Raw genomic sequence first — 20,305 nt, 5'->3', positions numbered from 1 at the left:
TGCAATTATTTTTACCTGCTGGTTACGGGCAGTTTCATTCAAACTTTTAAGATTGTATAGATTGGTGTTGTAAATGTTTAGAGTCGTGCAATTGTTAGAAATGTTTCTTTTTTAACAAGTAAATTGCAGATATTGTCTTCCTTCAAGAAATTATTTCATATACACTGAAATCCCAACACTTTATGAGGAAATAAAAAGTAAAGTAATTATTAGTCTTACACAGCCTTACTTTTCAACCACAACTGATCTGTGGACCAGCAGGTCTGCCTCAACATACATGGCAGTAACTCTCCAGTTTATTACACAGTCCTAGGATATGCAGAGCTGGTGTTTGGGCTATATTGGGCTTAACTCTGAAGACACAGAAGAAGGCTTAAGGGAAGCCTTAGAGGAGGTTATTCACGATGAATGGCAGGCAACACGCTGGGATTCAGCATATGAAATGATGGAAATTTTTTTTTAGAACAGCAGCAATCTGTCTTCTCACTTCTAGCAGACGACAGGAAAAAATGGCACAGCATACCAAAAGACTCTGACATTAAAGTTCTTAAGGCTGTAAGAGATGTTTTAAGTCCATTAAGCTCTTTCACTGATACCCTCAGTGGTGAAAAACACACCACCCTTTCCTCTGTTCTTCTGTTAACATGGGAAGATTTTTTTCCCATTTGACAGCTTATCAGGATGATAGCATCTTGAGACTAACATAAGGAAAATTAAAAAAAATTACCTAAGACAGAGGTATGAGGACCACCCTCTGCAGTTTGTTCTCAACATGTCAACATTTCTTCACCCAAGGTTTAAAAACAGTTTTGTTGTCTTAAACGAAGAAGTCAAGCAAATGTTATATAACTGTTCATTTGCTGGAATTGGAAACCCAAATTCAGCAAACACCCTCTTCATGCACCAAACAACCATCAAAGAAAAACAAAATTGACCTGAAAGGACTGTTAACAAACATTCAGGGTGAAAAGAAGAGCCAAAGTCAGTAGTCTCAGCACCCTGCATCATCTGAAACTGTGCATCTCACAAATGAGTTCACAGTGTACGAGAAGAAGCCTAAACTTAGTGCAGAGGAAGATCCACTGGTGTGGTGGGAAAAAAAAACGAGAAAAACTTAACTCATCTTAGTCATCTTTTAGTATGTCTGGGCTAATTTGCAGCCCAGAAAAGGGTATGCCTCACAGATGAGCACATTGACATGCTAGTCTTCCTTGCAAAGAATTTGGAAGGATCAAAGAGATTGTAATTTGCACTGTTTGTATTTGTAATGCATAAGATTAAAGTGTGCTATTGATTTGTTGTTTTTTTAGTTGTTGCATTTCATAAGAATTGCACTACTGTTAATTTAGTTATTTATTGTTTAATGTTATTTACTGTTCAATAGATCATTGTACAATACTGTTCATTTTATTTAAAAGTCTGTTTAGCGTGGGTTTGTATATTTATTGTGTATATTTTCTACCCCAGCAAGAGTTAAAAAAAGGTTGTAAAGGTTTTATTTTACAATAAAAATATTTTTGAGTTAAATTAAACTGTGTTTAGTATCAAAAATGGCATTGAATTTCAATACTTTTCTTGTATCGAAGTTTGAAATTTTGGTATCGTGACAATACTACTTCTGAACAAACTGAAATTTCGGTTTTAGATACAAGGAATCTGTAACAGTGTATGTACTGTAACTGTAAAAAGTTTTTTTTTCATTTATAGTGTTCAAAGAAAAGGTTTTGAAGAAACTTTATCATTTCCAGTTGAAGAATGTTACACCACAAAAACCTACAAATGAAGAAAAATGTAATATTACTACAAAAGATGTTGAAATAGTAGCTTCTGAGAGCAGCAATGCAGGTAATATCTGTGTTTGTTTTATATGCTTCTTCACTAATTTTCTTTTACATACAGTAAATAAATAAAAAGAGTAAAATTATTAAATGTTGTTTCTCACCTGAGTTTAGATTTAAAATTCTGGGACTTTGTAGAGCATGCGATGATTATTAATTATGCTCTAAAATATTAAATATTAAATTGGCAGAGTATGCTTTCCTCTTCACATCAGTGTCTACAAACAACATTTTCTCTATTTAGTTGACATTATACTGTTGTTTCTCCTAGAGTGTCTGTAAGTATGTTTGAATACTTTAGAGTGGAGGCATGTGGTGAGTGCCAAAAAGGGACACGGGGTTAGTGAGTCAAAGACACAGAACTTTTCACACTTATAAATGAGATCTTGCTATTTGCCTGTTTTGACACTTGGCATTTCAGATTGCATTATTCAACATATAACTGTGGCCACTCAGCCTAGATGCTTAGAACAGCCACCAGCATTCTGCATCTTGCCTGGTATGCTAATTTTAGGTCACATAACCTGGTTGATTTTCTGCATATACAGTTTTATAAATCACTAAATATCTGCTGTTACAGAATATTTATTTTTGCAATGCATTTGTCATTTTAAAAAATGCATGCACAGTACTTGAGTTTACAAATAGTGTTTTGCAAGGCCTTAAAATACAGCATAGTCATCACCATTTTTTCAGCCTACACATTCTGCTTCAGAATTTTAACAACATTATCAAACAACACTCCGTAATTTTCCCAGAAATAATCAGTTAGCTTTTTCAAAATAAATATATGTCCCACACGGATCTGAGTTGAACCCAATCAACTTAGTTGTGACCAAATGCAAGTGTTTAGGTTGAAAGCTTATATTTCCAAAACAGTATCAGTGTTTAAGTCCGTAGAGATTTTTCTGTATTAATAATACAGCAGTGGAGTAAGGTTCAGATGATAAATACAAGTAAGCAGAATTTATTGTAGATCATTTCCAACAGATTAAAATGCGTGCATTTTACACTTGGAGATTATCTTGCATTGTATTAAGAACAAACTCCACTATGAGTCCTTCTCAATGTGTGCATTTTTTTGCAATTCAGTATGCTAAGTCATGGCTGCCCATATTCTTTTGGTCATTTTTCCACATTACTGTTCATTTAAGGTGAATACATAAATTATGCTATCTGATTGTCTAGTGCATTTTGAGTTTTTGTCTTTTTGTGTTAATGTGAATTTTATTTCTAAGCATTACACATTCACTGTTGACAAGTGACAGTGAGCAGATTTACTGAAATTGTGATTTCCTTGTTGTATGAAATGTCCTTTACAAATACACTTTATAAAATTATTGCTTTCTATTATACGGCTCTGACTGCAGTAATTCGGTTTTGACATTTTAGTTTTATCTTTTAAAATTTTTTGTCACAATTTAAAACATTCTCTTGGAGGTGCCTCATAAGCTACACAATAACAAATTATATTATTTTTTCAACTTTTGCTACATTTTCTAGAAATCTCTGTTAATTGTGATTCAACAAAAAGGAAAGTGTACACAGTGTGTCTACCACCTAATGACTATAAACTGGGCATAATGGAAAATGACGCACCAGCTGAGGACTCTTCCAGTCAAGAAGACACAGAAGGTAAGATTTGACTGTAGCTAGACTAGACCATTTTCTTCACAGAGAAAGTAAAACATACAGTTGTAAATTAAAAAAGAAAACCGTAAGCATCTGTGAAATCATATCTATACAACATGAGAAAATTTGAATATGTATTTATGAATCTTCCAGAAACAATATTTCAATGATTTCAGTCTGAATAATTCAGGACATATTTATCCAAAACAGTAATTGGTTTAGCAATGCCTGGAAACAGAAATTCATTTAACATAGGCAAACAATAAACAATAAAAAAGCAGATAATTTTAAACTAAATTAACTCCAATGACAGACTTGTTTAAATATAAAAGAGCAGCAGATAATTTTAAACTAAAAACTCCAATGACAGACTTGTTTAAATATAAAAGTGCAAAAATATACTTAATAAGGAGAAACAAACTATACAATTTATTTTATATATGCAAATCAAAGAAACGTTAAAGTCTGGTATGATGGTGGAGCAAGTAGCGTTTTTCCCTCACCATCCCAGTATCCTGGGTTCCAATCCTGGACTTGGTAGATGCACACATGGAGTCTGCATGTTCTCCCCATATCTGTGAAGCTATTTCTTCAGACACTCCAGTTTTTCTCTCAAGATTTGTATCCTAACCTTTTGATTTCCAAAGATGTGCAGGTTGGGTTATTTGGCAATTCCAAACTGGCCCGGTATGAGCTTGGGTATGTTTGCCAGTGACTGAAAAAACTGTAACTGATAACATGGTATCTTGTTTATGGGTTGGGTTGGGCGGGTTGAACTGAAGGTCCCAGGGAACAAATATTGTAATGAGCAACATAGATATTTAAGGTCTTTTTTTTTGGTTTAGTTGGAGGAATTGTTGCCTAATTATGTTTGGTGCACAAATGTTGTTACTAATCATTTACCATGTTACAATTACCATACCAGAATCAATTTCAGAAAATGAAACATAAGTCAACAACCATAATTCTTTCCTTAATTGATTTTGTTTTCTTTATGTTTCTTGATTAACAGTGGTGTCTCTCACGAAAGTCTTTCTTTTGATTCATGCAAACTTCTGACAGTTCATTGTGTTTCATACTATGGCAGTGCCAATATTACAAACCATGCTTGCAGTAATCCCAGAAAAATATAAAAAATTCTGGTAGATTGGAAACTAGTCCTTCATAATATACCTGTACATTCAAGTGTATGCCTACACAAGGCCAATTCATTGTTAAGAAAAAAAAATAATAACAATTACATTGACATAATAAAAAAAATATCTGAGATGATTTGGGCATGTAGTTAGGATGATCCATGAGCACTTTACAAAGGGGCCTGCTCCAGGCATGGCGCACTGGGGAAAGAGCTAGGAACAGATAATAATAATAATAACATTTATTTGTATAGCACATTTTCATACAAAAAAGTAGCTCAAAGTGCTTTACATAATGAAGAACAGTAAATAAAAAAAGATATAACAACATAAGAAATTAAAATAAGACAATATTAGTTAACATAAAAAAAGAGTAAGGTCCGATGGCCAGGGTGGACAGAAAAAACAAAAAAAAACTCCAGACGGCTGGAGAAAAAAATAAAATCTGCAGGGGTTCCAGGCCACGAGACCGCCCAGTCCCCTCTGGGCATTCTACCTAACATAAATGAAATAGTCCTCTTATGTCTAGGGTTCTCATGGAAGGACTTGATGATGATGGACATGCAGACTTCTGGCTTTTAATTCTTCACTGTTGGAACATCATGGTGCTTTGAGTAGATGGTGGTGGCGAAAGCGAAAGATGTAGAACATTCCAGAAGAATTAAATATGTTAGGTGGGCTGGGTGTTTCTGGAAATACCCCAAGAGAAGTTTGGAACTGTTTGTTGAGGGCTGGGTGTCCTGCTCTGTCTAGATTGTCCTCAACAGGAAATAGTCTGTCTAGTGACTAGTTATTTCGCAGCAACAAATTAACTTTTGATTATCAAAGGAAATTTTGTTTTAAAACATGTATGAATATAATTAATATTGTAACAGGCATTATAAATAAAAGCTGAAAATTAAAATTGTTAAACACACATCACTTATAAGTGAAGTGATAAAAAGGCGAAATAAAATATCTCTCATAATATGTTAAAAAGGAAAACGTGCTTCCGTTACAGATGTTACTAATATTTTTCTTTATTAGCAGTGTAAGTATATGCTTTAGTGTAATAGTAATATCTTGTCAATTTCTCATGATTAAATCAATGATTTTTTACTTTATAGCGTAAGAAAACTTGTACTTGGATCTTTATGATTTATTTTTAATTTGTTTCAGGTTCTTATTACATTTTTTAATTAAGATTTAAAACAATGAACTTAAATAAGTTGAACTAAATCTACAGGGTTCATTACTAAGTGAATGAAACAGTAGAGCATGTGTAGTTGGTCAACACTGGCAATTAACTGACAATGCACCGAGGGGTGCAGTTGGGGAGGGGTGAGTGAGTCATGCCTACATTACCACAGTTACCAGCTCCTCAACTGCTCGTTTGGTACAGTTGAGGTTAAAAGTATATTTTTTACATGTTTGGTACAGTATTCAAGGCAAAGTTTTAGTGAATTATAAGAAAAATAGTGTATTACAATTACAGGTTCCTCTCAGATAGAACAGAACCTCAGTAAATCAGGGCACGGATGATCTGGATTCTATTGTATATATACACAGTACTGTCCAGCACCACTGGTGAAGATGAGCAAAAGGAATAATTAAACAAAAATCACCTTTTGGTGAATTATCTTGATCCCACACTGCAAAAACACAAGAGCAAACCAAACCTTTAACTGAGGTAAATTTATTCTGAGAAAAACATATGTCCTCATCAAGAAATAATCTTTTTTTTTTTTACAAAACCACGTGTGCCACGATTATTGGCACCCCTGCATTTAATACTTCGTACAACCTCTCATTGCCAATAAAACAGCACTGAGCCTTCTCCTATGACATCTTACAAGGTTGTAAAATATAGCGCAGATAATCTGAGAACATTTCTCTTTACAGAATCTGTAGATCATCCAGGGACCTGGGTCCTCTCTTGTGCACTCTCAGTTCACCCCACAGGTTTTCAATGGGGTTTACATCCAGAGACTGAGATGGCTATGGCAGAAGCTTGATTCTGTTTTCCTTTAACCATTTATGTGTTGATTTGGACATATGTTTTGGATCATTATTCTGCTGGAAGTTTCAGCAACAACCCAGTTTTTAGTTTCTTAGCAAAGCCTGCTAGATTTAAATTTTACATCTCCTTGTATTTCCTAGAGTCAGTGATGTTTTTTACCCTAACATGGGCCTTTGGAAGAAAAACAGATCCACAATGACAGTGGCAATCAAATTCTCTTCTGTTTAGCCATCCTTCTATTTACACAAAACCCACCTTGAGCGTTTGTTGACATAAAGCTCAATTTTCATTTCACCTGACCATAGAACACGGCTCCAGTCAAAGTTCCAATAACATTTTGCAAACTCTAGATGCCTATATTTGTTGTTAAATGATAAGAAAGGCTTTTTACTGGCATGCCTTCAAAATAATCTGGTGATATGAGGGCAATGTCTGATGGTAGATTTGGAGAGTTGGTGACCCTAAGGTGCTTCTTTTTTCTGTATTTCTCCAACCTTTCTTACCAACCTGCTCACTATGCATTTGGGTTAAATAAACATGGGTCTACTTTCAGGCAAGTTGGTAACAGTTCCAGTTGATTTAAACTTTATATTACTGTATCTCTTTTAGGGCATTCTTTATATACATGAACAAATCCTACTTTAAGACGTTAGGCTCAGTTGCACCATCATTAATCTGAAACTCAAAATGGGGACACATTAAAAGGTGACCCCTACAGAGATCATAAGCAGAATCCACTACCTAGTTTTTCATTCTGTTATATGGCTTTTAATATACAATAAAATATTGAAAATTGGCAGAAGTCTAACAAAATTACACCTGCTTAATTTGCAGTGGAAAGGAAATCCTTTTTTTGTGTGCTTTGTGCAGTGCTCAGGTCATCACTAATTGTTATCAATTCACCATTTACTAAAGATAAGGAACCAATATAGAACATTTTTCGAATCAGAGAAGCTGGATCATTTTTAACCTATGCAGTATTCAGAATGGTAAAGAAGCTTGGAATTGTGACATTTAGGGCTCTCTGTATTTAAAATGTATTTGCATCTTTTGAACAATCAAGCTCCAAGTTTAATCTTCAAAAGATTCACTTCCTTATATGTACAAATTACAAACCTTCTTAAAACTGCCTGGCGACTCCCCTCAACTCCAACATCTTTACTTATTCCTGATGTGATACTAGCTAGTCTGGATGAAGGTTCAGAAAGCATCTAAATTAAATTATTCTCTTTTGCAAACTGTTAAATTTGAATTAGTAATGTTGATAATAAGCAGGATCATTTTTAACATAAGGACTGTTTTTTAACTGTTCCACTGATTCTGTTCTTTGCTTTAATCTAACTTTGAATTTTAATAAATCCTTCAGCATACTGTACATGTTGCCAAGCTCACATATTAGACTAATGAAAAAACAGTCTACTGAAAGATCTGCAGACCATTTGTTAAATATGTCAGTCAACATTGCAGTCATGCAGTATATGTAAGAAAGAAAAAAAAAAAGCTTTTTTGAAATTTCATTACCGATCTCAGACTTCAATAAGAAAGTCTCAGTTAATCATTAGCCTGCATTCCTGAATATATGTGGGAAGAGGAAGTGGATCAGAATTTTATTTAATTTGAGAAGGTCTGGATATTGTTTTCAGCCTAGCAAAGTTTATGACCTGTACTTTCAGTTTTTTATGACTGCTTCTTTAATTTTACTTACATTTGTTTTGAGAAATTTATAAGAGCAGCAGTAAATATAATTTGATGTGTTCCTATTAAAACATTTCTGAAGGCTGATATGCTGTGAAGTATCATCAGCATTTTAAAAAAAGGTCTGAGTCATAGATGAAACTTTGAACTTATTTGTATGAAAGTATTACAGTACTGGAGAAAGTACACAGCTTTATTAGGGCTTCCTGTGTTAATAGTTTTTGGGATAGCACAGTTAAAGTAAATGTTAACTGTGATTGTGCTCCAGATGGTCAGAGATATTGTTTAGCGTAATGCATAGAATAACCTCAAGGCCACCGTCTTTTTGATAGGTATAATGTTTTGGATGTGGTATAATCAGTGTTTGAAGTGGGCCTGTATGCACCAGTACTCTGTTCCAGCCATTCCCAGTTCTTGTGTTATGAGTATTGGTTTCACTGAGTTTTCACACTGTTACACTTTATTAGCGAACTTTAAAACCTCCAAGGGGTGTCTGTGTCTGTCTTTTTTTTTTCCACTTCAGATACTGGGTATAATCTTAGTAAACTTGGTTTTAATGTGATCAATTTCTTTAACATTCTGCTGTTGTTCTAGTTCAAATTTATGTTTCAAATGTACAGTAATGCATACTGTTTTCAATGTAATGAACAAAATTAGAAACTAGATGACATTTTATCATTTTTATGTGTGAGCAGTATTAAAAATTATTTTAATCTTTTTGCAGAAGTTACCTGAAAATTCAAAATTATCGGTTCTTTACTGGTCAGTAAATAAAAACACCCTAACAGGCAAATGTACAGAAGCTCTGAACCGCACAGTGAAAAAAATTATGGGATAGCCCTTATCTCGTTCGTACATGAAAACATCCCGTATGTACATAAAAGTATCCCATATGTACGTGAAAACATCTTGAATTGTGTGGGTGGTGTCCAAGGTTCGATCCCCGAGAGGGGAGCAGTAGAGTGTGTACACCTGATGAGCCCAAATGAGGTCGAAACACTTGTCTCGTACTCTTTGCATTATTTGACAGTAAATCTATGCAACATTCCATGATCTGCTTCTCACAACTGAAGAGGGCACCATGGCGGATGTTTGCCGAGGGCAGACCAACCACAAGCGTTACCTGGTAGGTAACCACCCACACAATTCAGGTCAGGACTCAGATTACGAATGTAATGAATATATATATATATACTAGCAAAATACCCGCGCTTCGCAGCGGAGAAGTAGTGTGTTAAAGAGGTTATGAAAAAAAAAGGAAACATTTTAAAAATAACGTAACATGATTGTCAATGTAATTGTGTTGTCATTGTTATAACTGTTGCTGTCTTTTATATATATTTATATATATATATATATATATATATATATATTATATATATATATATATATATATATATATATATATATATATATATATATATATATATATATATATATATATATTATATATATAATATACACACACACATAAACATTTATATACATATACATATTTATACATATCTACATATACACATCTACATATATATACACACATACATAAACACACACATAAGACTTACTGAGTGAAACGGGCTTTCATTGACAATCATGTTACGTTATTTTTAAAATGTTTCCTTTTTTTTTCATAACCTCTTTAACACACTACTTTTCCGCTGCGAAGCGCGGGTATTTTGCTAGTATATATATATATATATATATATATACATATACACACATACATGCAGTTTTAATAACACAGAAATCAATATAAACATTAACATCATTATCATATGAGAATATGAAGTAATATATAAGACGCACATTTCATATAAATATAAATTATTAAACAGTAAAATCTTCTTCTGTAATTTGCTACCGTGGCAATTTGTGTGTCTGTCCAGGATTTTAAATGACCTGTAGCTCGCAAACCGTTTCACCTATACACTTGAAATGTGGTACACATATAGTACGTCACGTCTACTATCCGCTTTATGGGTGATGATTGTTTTAGTCTTTTTATCTTTATTTTATTTTATTGTAGAATCAACTGCTATCTGCGCACAGCAGGGCAGCCGTGGGCGGATGCGTATGGTGTATTCACTCCATGTTATCGTGCATTGCGCTGTCAGTGGTATTTTGATAAAAGAATTTGAACAACATATAAGAAGCGTAAAAATTATTAAACAGTAAAACATTAACATTTAAGAAGTAAAGTTACATTAAGTACTACTGCAGTGCCTTCGGGTATACCTCATTTTTTGTTTGCCCATTACATGCTTAAATGTATACATTTTTTGGTGCACCTACCCGAGAACACGCGACATATAACCGAGTGTGGGAGAAGCATGGATTTTAAACACGCGTTGAGTTGATCTGCTGGTCTCCCTCGTGGAATAATTGGTAATGTTTGACTAAAATCTACAGCGAGTAAAACGACATTACCTCCTATTTTTTTTTTTACGATCTCTGAGATCTTGCTTTTTTCGGTTCAAGGCTTCATAAGCTCTTTTATGTTGTATGGTGTACTTATCCCAAACCATCATCTTTGAATGTTGCAAGACTTTCGCCTTGTATGTAGATCGGGGTAATTACATTCATTGCATTCCTAGTCTGAATCACAATGTGATTGTATGGGTGGTTACCTGGCACTGTAGGGTTGCCACCCGTCCTTTAAAATACGGAATCGTGCCGCGTTTGAGAATGAAATTGCGTGTCCCGTTTTGAATCAATACTGGACGGGATTTATCCCGTATTTTTTTTATCATTTTTTTTTTTAAAGCAGCGTCTCATGCAAATCATCCCACACGCATTTTATGAAGATGCCTCCTTTCCTACTTTTGATTGGGTAATACTTGATGTCATCGTTAGTTTGATTGGTGTTTTTAAGTGTCCAGTGAGGAGGGCGTGTCTTTTAAGTACAGTCTGCAAAGTGTTGGCACTGAGATGTGGCGTCAGCGCCATACTTGAAGCCCCTAACGTTGCGGTCAGCAAGTCGGCTAACATCCGCCATGTGCCGTCTTTCAGTTGCGAGAAGCAGATCATAGAATGGTTGAAACTGTTGCCCCTAACGTTGCGCCACGGCGTGTGGTTCGTTTATACCTCGTGTGTTCTCATTAAACTTTTATCTCGCGAATATGTTATTGCAATCCGCAGCGGGAGCGTTTCTATAAACTTAATTTAAACTTACGTTTTACACCGTGCTTTCTTTCCCTTATGAACATGCTTGTATGCTTAACTCGCTCCGTTCTCAATTGTTTAATTAATTTTTTGCTCTTAGCTGTTCGCGGCTCTTCCTCCATTTCCCCCTACTTCGTTCTTTTATCTCGTGAATATGTTATTGCAATCCTTAACGGGAGCGTTTCAATAAACTGATTGAAAATAGTTTTGCATTTACCTTTTTAGTAAAAGGCGAGCTTTTAAGCCTGAGAAATCAGCCCGTAAATGCACACGTTTAATTGCACATGTGTTAATATGTATGGTTACACAGTATTAAAAGACAGTGAACAACGTCAGTTACCTTTGTTCCCGCGTTTGATAAAAGGTGAGCTTTTAAGCCTGAGAAATCACCCCGTAAATGCACACGTTTAATTGCACATGTGTTAATATGTATGCTTACACAGTATTAAAAGACAGTCAAAAATTAACGTCATTTACCTTCGTTCCCGCGTGTGACTCGTGCTGTAAATCTCTTCCTTGTTTTTAGTTCACGTGATTACGTAGGAGGCGTGATGACGCGATACGTGACTCCGCCTCCTCCATTACAGTGTATGGACAAAAAATATGTTCCAGTTATGACCATTACGCTTTGAATTTCGAAATGAAACCTGCCTAACTTTTGTAAGTAAGCTGTAAGGAATGAGCCTGCCAAATTTCAGCCTTCCACCTACACGGGAAGTTGGAGAATTAGTGATGAGTGAGTCAGTCAGTCAGTCAGTGAGGGCTTTGCCTTTTATTATTATAGATATATATATATATATATATATATATATATATATATATATACCTTAGCAGAAACACTTGATCACTCTTTGTCCCTGAAACTTATATGCAATTGCTGGTAAGAAAAAAAAATTCTCTCCGTTTAGCTTTCTGCATTATTTCATATTTTTCATAGTAAATTTCTTCAGATGTTTGTCTTGTTTTAAGTAGCAAGTAAAGGTGAGACCATAAGGAAATAGCACTGTAGTATTCTATGTAAGATATAATCTTTAGCAATCAAAAAATTACAATGTGCTCCCTAGGTGAAACAAATCCAATTAGATTGGTATCGAGGTTCAGCACTTTGAATATTTTGGTCATATGTACATCTAATTAACCTTCTCCCTACCATTTCAGTGAAGTTGACAGTGCAATGTACCTTGTCAGGTGCTCATCTTGCCATGATAAAAATAAAGTTCCTTAAAATGTCAATCAGTTTGTAAAGAGATGAGAAATCAAAACAGTTAAGAGACAGTGGCTAAGTGCAGAATATTTGGAGCTTTAGTTACATTTACCGTTCTGCCAAAATATTTCCTACAGATAAGTATTTAAATTTCCATGAAGTCACAAATACTACATAAACAGTAGTCATTTTTCTGTAGACCTCTATTGACTCTTCAATTATCATTATTCATCAGAAGGACGATGAACAAATGTAGTACCACTGGTGGAATGGCAAGACATAAATAATCATGCACTAAAGAAACCATGATTTCTCACGTCCGTTGCACATGCACCTCACATATTAAACTCTGCATTCTAGTGGTGAAACATGGACATGGCATTTTATGATAGGGGATGCTTTATTGTGTCTGGGTGACTTGCCAGCATTAAAAGACATGTGAAGCATGTTCTGTATCAGTTGAATCTTCAAGAGAATACCAGGACACTTGTCTGTGAATTGAAGTAGAAGTGCATCAAATCCAATATACATTTGAATGATTGAAGAAAATAAAAAGTTTTAGGTCTATGTCCATTCAAGATCCTCAGTAGTATATTTTAATGCAGACTGAAACATTCAGTTAATGATCGCAAACTTAGAAATGTCACTGAGTTGTAGAAGCCCTGGACAGAGGTGTGTGCTCAAAGTTTTAACAGCATTCTGGTTGATATATAAATGAAGTGTCTGGTTGTAGGTATTGCTGCTATTGGGAGCAAAACAATTTGTTGAATCCAAGGTAGAAGCTCTTTGTGACACCACAACATTGGATTTTCTATAACTGTCTTTAGTAAATAAATTAAAAGTTATATACTGTATTGTGTGATCAGTATACCCACGGTTTGTTTTGTTAAGTTTTGTTGAAGATTAGAATACATTTCCAGAAAAAAATATTTCATAATGTAGAAAATACCTTTCATGACAGAGTAGGTTGCTCCAAAATTCCAGGTTTTTAAAATTTTTTTCTTTCTTTTTGTTGCATTCATATTTAGAAAACAATAAAATTACATTTTTTTGTTGATGAAATTTGACACTTACCAATTTTGATATTGGATTTCTAGGATCGTTGTGTTGCTGTGGTACTGCATTTTAAGAACTCAGGTTTTCATTAGTTGCTGTCATGAGACCAGCATTTGTTATTTATGTTAAGTTACTATACATTATCCTGAGCTGTTACTAGTTTATGCGTACTTCATTCAGCAATGGCAAAAATTGCTACTGTTTTATGCATAGTATTAAATTTTATTTCAAAGATAAATGAAATAATACTACATGTATTTTATCTGTATTTGTATTCCTGCAGTTGCACTCATAAAAGCACAGAGTGGCAGTATCTGAGAGCTAAGAATAAAGCTGTTCTCTGGAATAATAGACAAAATTTATGGTCATCTCAGTGGCATGTACTTACCCGTGCATTTTAGGACTTTTTGGGAATTCACACTGTGCACTTTCCTTGATTCCTTATTTTTAGATGCCTTTTTACATCAGGCAGCATAATTAAATAACCAGTCACAATTGGTTTCATTTGAAATACTCTATGATCATTCACCTGCCTTATGTGAATAAATGAGCAGAAAGCTGAAAAATGAATGAATCAGTGAATGAATAAAGCATTTGGTTCTTCTTATACATTTTAGCATAAACAAATGCCCACGGTAGCTAGCTGCTTCATAAGATTATTGTGACTTTTTTTTTCCTCAAATAAATTTGTATTCACTGCTTGTTTCAATGCAGGTCTTAGTAGTTGGATAATATTTACATTCTAGTGATAACCTGTTTGCATTGCAGAATTTTCTACTTAATGCACAGTTGCACACTATTGATGTTTGTACTTGAGTGTCTGTGGTAATTTATGGTATCTTTTTAAAGCAGCAAAGTAAGTTATTTGCTAATTAGAGCTAATAATAAGCTTACAACAGTTCCTAAAATAAATTAGTTGCTCTGTATAACTCTCTGTCTCTTGATTTGGTCCAGTTTCAAGCCTCCCATTAAATACATTTCTGAATATTGAAATGGCTGTACATTACCCGAGTTTACCATTCTTTATCTATTTCCTGATATAACGGCCACTTTACATCCCTGTATCCCAAATATACTGTATATGCATATTCTTGCATGTAGTGACTGAAGTCATATAACAGACTAACAGAGGCAGTTAAATTGTGTATGTGTGTGCAACTGTATTTGAAAGAGATTACTGTATATCTAATAGTGTGCTTCCCACATTTTCATGTTTTTCATGTCTTCTTCATTAAAAGCAAACATACTGTAATGTTACAAAGCTCTGTTGTTGCAGATTGACTAAAATGAAGTTTTTTAATTAATTCAACCTTGGAATATGTATTCTACTTAGTTGTGTGTTGCCTTTAAATGTGCAAAATATCAGGTGTCCTTCTTGTCAAAGTACATATTTCTTAAATTTGTTTGAATATACAACTGCATTAGGAGACAAACATTAAGTATATGACATTATTTAAATAGATGGAATAGTGAATACTCATTAGCTGCATGTTCTCATTCCATCCAATTTTTCAATCATTGGCTTAGATTAAGTTTCTCAGTGAGGTTGTTATTCTTATTTATCGGTGCCACAGAGTGGTGACTTGATGCATGTTGATTAGCACATGCAAGAAACTTTTCCACTGTAGTCTATACACATGACAACAATTAGCATATTCTTTATTCTTTATCTTAATTGTTTATTTAGGAAGCTGGCCTTTTTTATTCAGTTATTATAAGAAACTCAGAAGTATTTGTATTTTTGTGAAAACTTCAAATGCTTAAGTTTCTATTGCATTTTTTTAAATGTATCCCTTTCTGAAAGAGTTTGCTCCCTTAATTGTATCTGAATACTGACAACACTGAATGCTAAAGTGTTGTATTGTCTGTTTATTTGTAAGAAATGCTTTTTAATGAGCAGAAAAGTGAAAATGGCACAGAAGTAATTGCTCCCCTTTAGAAACCCAGTTCTGTATAGATAGATAGATAGATAGATAGATAGATAGATAGATAGATAGATAGATAGATAGATAGATAGATAGATAGATAGATAGATAGATAGAGTGGAACCTCGGTTCACGACCATAATTTGTTCCAAAACTCTGGTCGTAAGCTGATTTGGTCGGTAATCGAAGCAATATAGGATATAGGACATAGGATTGTATGTAAATACAATTAATCTGTTCCAGACCATACAAACTGTATGTACTGTAAATATATATTTTTTAACCATAGAATGCACAGCATAATAGTAAACTAAATGTAAAAACATTGAATAACACTGAGAAAACCTTGAACAACAGAGAAAACTAACACTGCAATAGTTCGTGCTACCAACCGCTGGCTAAAAACACTTTTTTTTAATGAGTTTTAAGCACAGGGAAAAAATGAACATTTGAAAAAATATGTAATTTAATAAGCCACCAAGAAAAGTAACATTGCAACAATGCACGCTACGAACCGATCGCTGTAAACAGAAGTGAAAACAAAATCAAGCCCAGTGTATTCTTTAACTGCCTTCCTACCTTATGCGTCCAGCTCTCTCTCGCGCTGCCTGTGTGTGTGCGGTCTGTCTCTCTCTCGCGCTGCCTGTGTGTGTGTGTCGCACTTTCTCTCTCTTGCTCACTGCACAGGAAATGCACAGGGAGAGACTGAACATGTACAAACCGAAAGGGAAACTGGCTTGTTTGTATACCGAGTGTGTGGTCGTGAACCGAGGCAAAAGTTTGGCGAACTTTTTGTTCGTAAACCGATTTGTACGTGTACTGAGACGTTCGTGAACTGAGGTTCCACTGTACTTTATTAATCCCAAAGGGAAATTCACAATTTTTGTTTTTTTTTTTTGTTTGTTTGCACTGGTGTCTGCATTGCTCATTGCTAATCATCAGCATTTGGTTGCATTTAAGGGAGCTATCGCTACAGAAAGAGTAACTAAAAATGAAAACATAAAAATGAATGTAAGCTTTTAAAGTTGTTGTAAAATACAGATATTTAAGAGTTTTTAATATATAGGCATATATATTAAACTTATACATATACCTAAACATTGAGATCAGCTGAAAGTAAGAATGATGCACTGGTTGCAAAATTTTTTTGTAATAAAAACCTGCTACTATGGAAATCCTATTGCTGAACTTGAAAACCACTAACATAGACTTTCAATACTTTAATCTTTGGCACAGCATCATTTTCATTTATAAACTAGAAACTATTACCAGTACCTGAAACTTTGGAAATTTGATTTGCAAGCAGGATAAATGGAGAATGTTTTGCATGGGACAATGTCATCAATGTAGTCCTTAAAGAATCTGTACTAGAACTTATTGCATTTTCAATTTAATAATGATATACCATATCGTCAGATAAGTAACCATTGTAAATTTAAATGTGACAGCAAACTAAAAGTATATAATATACTAAGAGGGCTGCAATTACACCTGAGAATGGCCTGGACAGTCTTCAAATTGAGCAAACACTTGAAAAATGTCTTAATTTCTATGTGCAGGTAATTTTGTCATTTTTTTTTACATTTTTTCTGCACTTATATTCAAATATAATTTAATGTAAGTGTTTGAACAAGCTGATAAGGGTCACTGTGGGAAGATGAAAGAATAGCATTACATCAGTTTATTGCTTTCAGTTGAAAAAAAAGTGACAGGAATTTCTTGCAGTTACATTTCAATTTCATTTTAGTCCAATATGTATAATGTGTTTGAGCATTAGTACCCATCACCCCCAGAGGTGTCCGATATGTACTGTCAGGAAGCTGCCAGCTGAGGACCTATAAAGTGTTTGTTTCTGAAAGCAAGACTCAGATGTACTTATCCTCTTATGCAGATGTGCATTTGGGCCTTCTGCTTATTTTTCTATCTTAGTTAAATCCAATTTACCCTTTTCTTCAAAGACAATAGTGGATTCTGTGCTATTAAATCTTGAGTTTTTTGGCAATCCATCGCATAGAATAATCATCATTTTGCTTAAACAACAATAGACTAACATATTTCTTGAGAAAGTTATTACATTTTGGCCATTTTTTAACTCAGAATTGGACATTAGGAATGCCTTGTAACTGAAGGAAAGACAATTTACTTTCTTTATTGAACATAATAACAGGTTTCAGCTGTGCTAACACAATTACCAAGATTTCTCTAATAACCAATTAGCATTTAAACATGATTAATTAAGAATGAGCTAGGAGAGTTTACAATTAGGACACTGGAGTAATGGCTGCTGAAAATGGGTCTTTGCAGACACATGTGAATAATAAAGTATAAATCAATCATTTCAAGCAGTAATAACCACCTGCATCATTAACAATGCACATATTTAAAGGTATCTTGATAAAATAATGTATTAATATCCACAGAAAAAAATTAATTATTTGTGTGATTTCAGTCTGTTGAATGCTATTGTGTATTCATCCATTTTCAAATCTGCTTAACATCAATACAAAAGTTATAATATTAAGACAACCATTACTAACTATTGTTCTCCTGTAGTTCACCACCAACCACCTTTCTATGGTTTGAACATATACATGGTATCATGTCCTAGTGAGCTGAATGACTTCAGGCCTGTCGCCCTGATGTCACATGCAATGAAGACCATGGAGTGGCTGCTGCTTCACCACCTGAAGCCACAGGTCCACCACGCCCTTGACCCTCTGCAGTTCGCATGCCAGGAGAAGGTGGGAGCGGAGGATGCGATCATCTACATGCTACACCGATCCCTCTCCCACTTGGACAGAAGCAGTAGTGCAGTAAGAATTATGTTTCTGGACTTCTCTAGTGCCTTCAACAACATGCAACCTCTGTTCCTTAGGGACAAGCTGATAGAGATGGGAGTAGATTCATACCTGGTGGCATAGATCGTGAACTATCTTACAGACAGACCTCAGTATGTGCGTATCGGGTACTACAGGTCTGACATTGTGGTCAGCAGCACAGGAGCGCCACAGGGGACTGTGCTTTCTTCGGTCCTGTTCTGTCTACAGTATATATATTGGACTTCCAATACAACTCAGAGTCCCGCCACGTGCAAAAGTTCGCTGACGACACTGCTATCGTGGGCTGCATCAGGAGTGGGCAGGAGAAGGAGTATAGGAACCTAATCAAGGACTTTGTTAAATGGTGCTACTCAAACCACCTACACCTGAACACCAGCAAAACCAATGAGCTGGTGGTGGATTGTAGGAGGCCCAGGCCCCTTACGGACCCCGTGATTATCAGAGGTGAATGTGTGCAGAAGGTACAGACCTATAAATACCTGGGAGTGCAGCTGGATGATAAACTGGAGTGGACTGCCAGTACTGATTCTCTGTGCAAGAGAGGACAGAGCCGGCTATACTTCCTTAGAAGGCTGGCGTCTTTCAAGATCTGCAATAAGATGCTGCAGATGTTCTATCAAACCGTTGTGGCGAGTGCCCTCTTCTACGCGGTGGTGTGCTGGGGAGAGCGCATAAAGAAGAGGGACGCCTCACGCCTGGACAAACTGGTGAGGAAGGCAGGCTCTATTGTAGGCATGGAGCTGGACAGTTTGACATCTGTGGCAAAGCGAGGGGTGCTGAGCAGGCTCCTGTCAATCATGGAGAATCCACTGCATCCACTGAACAGTATCATCTCCAGACAGAGGAGCAGCTTCAGTGACAGACTTCCTTCGTAGTGTATTATGAATATTTTTTGTCCTTTTTTATGCAGTAATACATTATAATGGTTTTAAAATTTGAAATATTTATATTTATTTATTTGACTGACACCTTTATCCAAGGTGACTTATGACATTTGAGATAAAATAGATTTTTTGTTTGTTTGTTTTTCCAGTTGGAGCACAGGCAGGTGAAGTGCCTTGCTCGTGGTCACACTGTTTCAGTAGCTTTATTTGAACCACAATTTCTGGGTTTGAAGTCCAAAGCCCTAGCCATTGTGCTGTACTGCCCTATATAAATAATAATCTTTACAATATTTATTTTTTATGCCTTTCGATATTCTCAGTCCTTTCCTTCTCATCCTTCCCCACAAAGAATTACAGTATATAAGAAACATAGAGTAGAACAGATATAAGACCATCTCTAGAGAATGAAAAAGAATAGCAGTATCTACTGCATGTTAGGTCACCATATTTTGTAATATTTCTGCTCTGGTTCTCTTGCAGTGAACTTTTTCTTTTTTTTTTTCTAATTTCAAATTGTCTTGTACATCCCTACTCCACTGTTAAACAGAAGGTTGTGCAGGGAGATAACAATGTATTAAAGACTTCTTCCATATAACAATCTTACAGGAAGGGTGTACCATGTGTAGGAGCCCTAACAAGAGCAATAAGGTGATGAAATTCTATTAAAATGCCTAAGGATTATAATACAATACATATAAATCATCCTGTATAATCAAGTGAGGTTGAAATCTGGTAGAGCCACTCACAATTTATTTTTTATTTGTTACCTGTTATTTAACATCTTCCTCCCAATTTTGTTTCAAAGATTCAAAAGATCATTGGGACACGCAAACCCCTCCACCACGATAAGGTGGCGGTTCGAGGAGGGGATATGCTTTATGCCCCTGGTAGGGCCACCCAAGGCAAACTGGTCCTAGGTGAGGGATGAGACAAA

General features: G+C 35.1%; 1 protein-coding gene across 2 annotated transcripts in view; it reads left to right on the top strand.

Moving 5' to 3' along the window:
• Nucleotides 1-20,305, top strand: part of LOC114648622 (glutamate-rich protein 1) — a 70,274-nt gene that overhangs the window by 23,845 nt on the left and 26,124 nt on the right. For both annotated transcript variants that reach the window (XM_028797762.2, XM_028797763.2), the window contains exons 3-4: nucleotides 1,708-1,845; nucleotides 3,342-3,473. In XM_028797762.2, coding sequence (XP_028653595.1) covers nucleotides 1,708-1,845; nucleotides 3,342-3,473 — 270 coding nt within the window. The remainder of the gene's footprint in view (nucleotides 1-1,707; nucleotides 1,846-3,341; nucleotides 3,474-20,305) is intronic.

The sequence above is a fragment of the Erpetoichthys calabaricus genome, chromosome 3 (genome assembly GCF_900747795.2).
Source record: "Erpetoichthys calabaricus chromosome 3, fErpCal1.3, whole genome shotgun sequence".
In the NCBI taxonomy this organism is placed as follows: Eukaryota; Metazoa; Chordata; class Cladistia; order Polypteriformes; family Polypteridae; genus Erpetoichthys; species Erpetoichthys calabaricus.
Note: the sequence above shows the minus strand (reverse complement) of the source record. Positions and strands in the feature narration are given on the sequence as shown.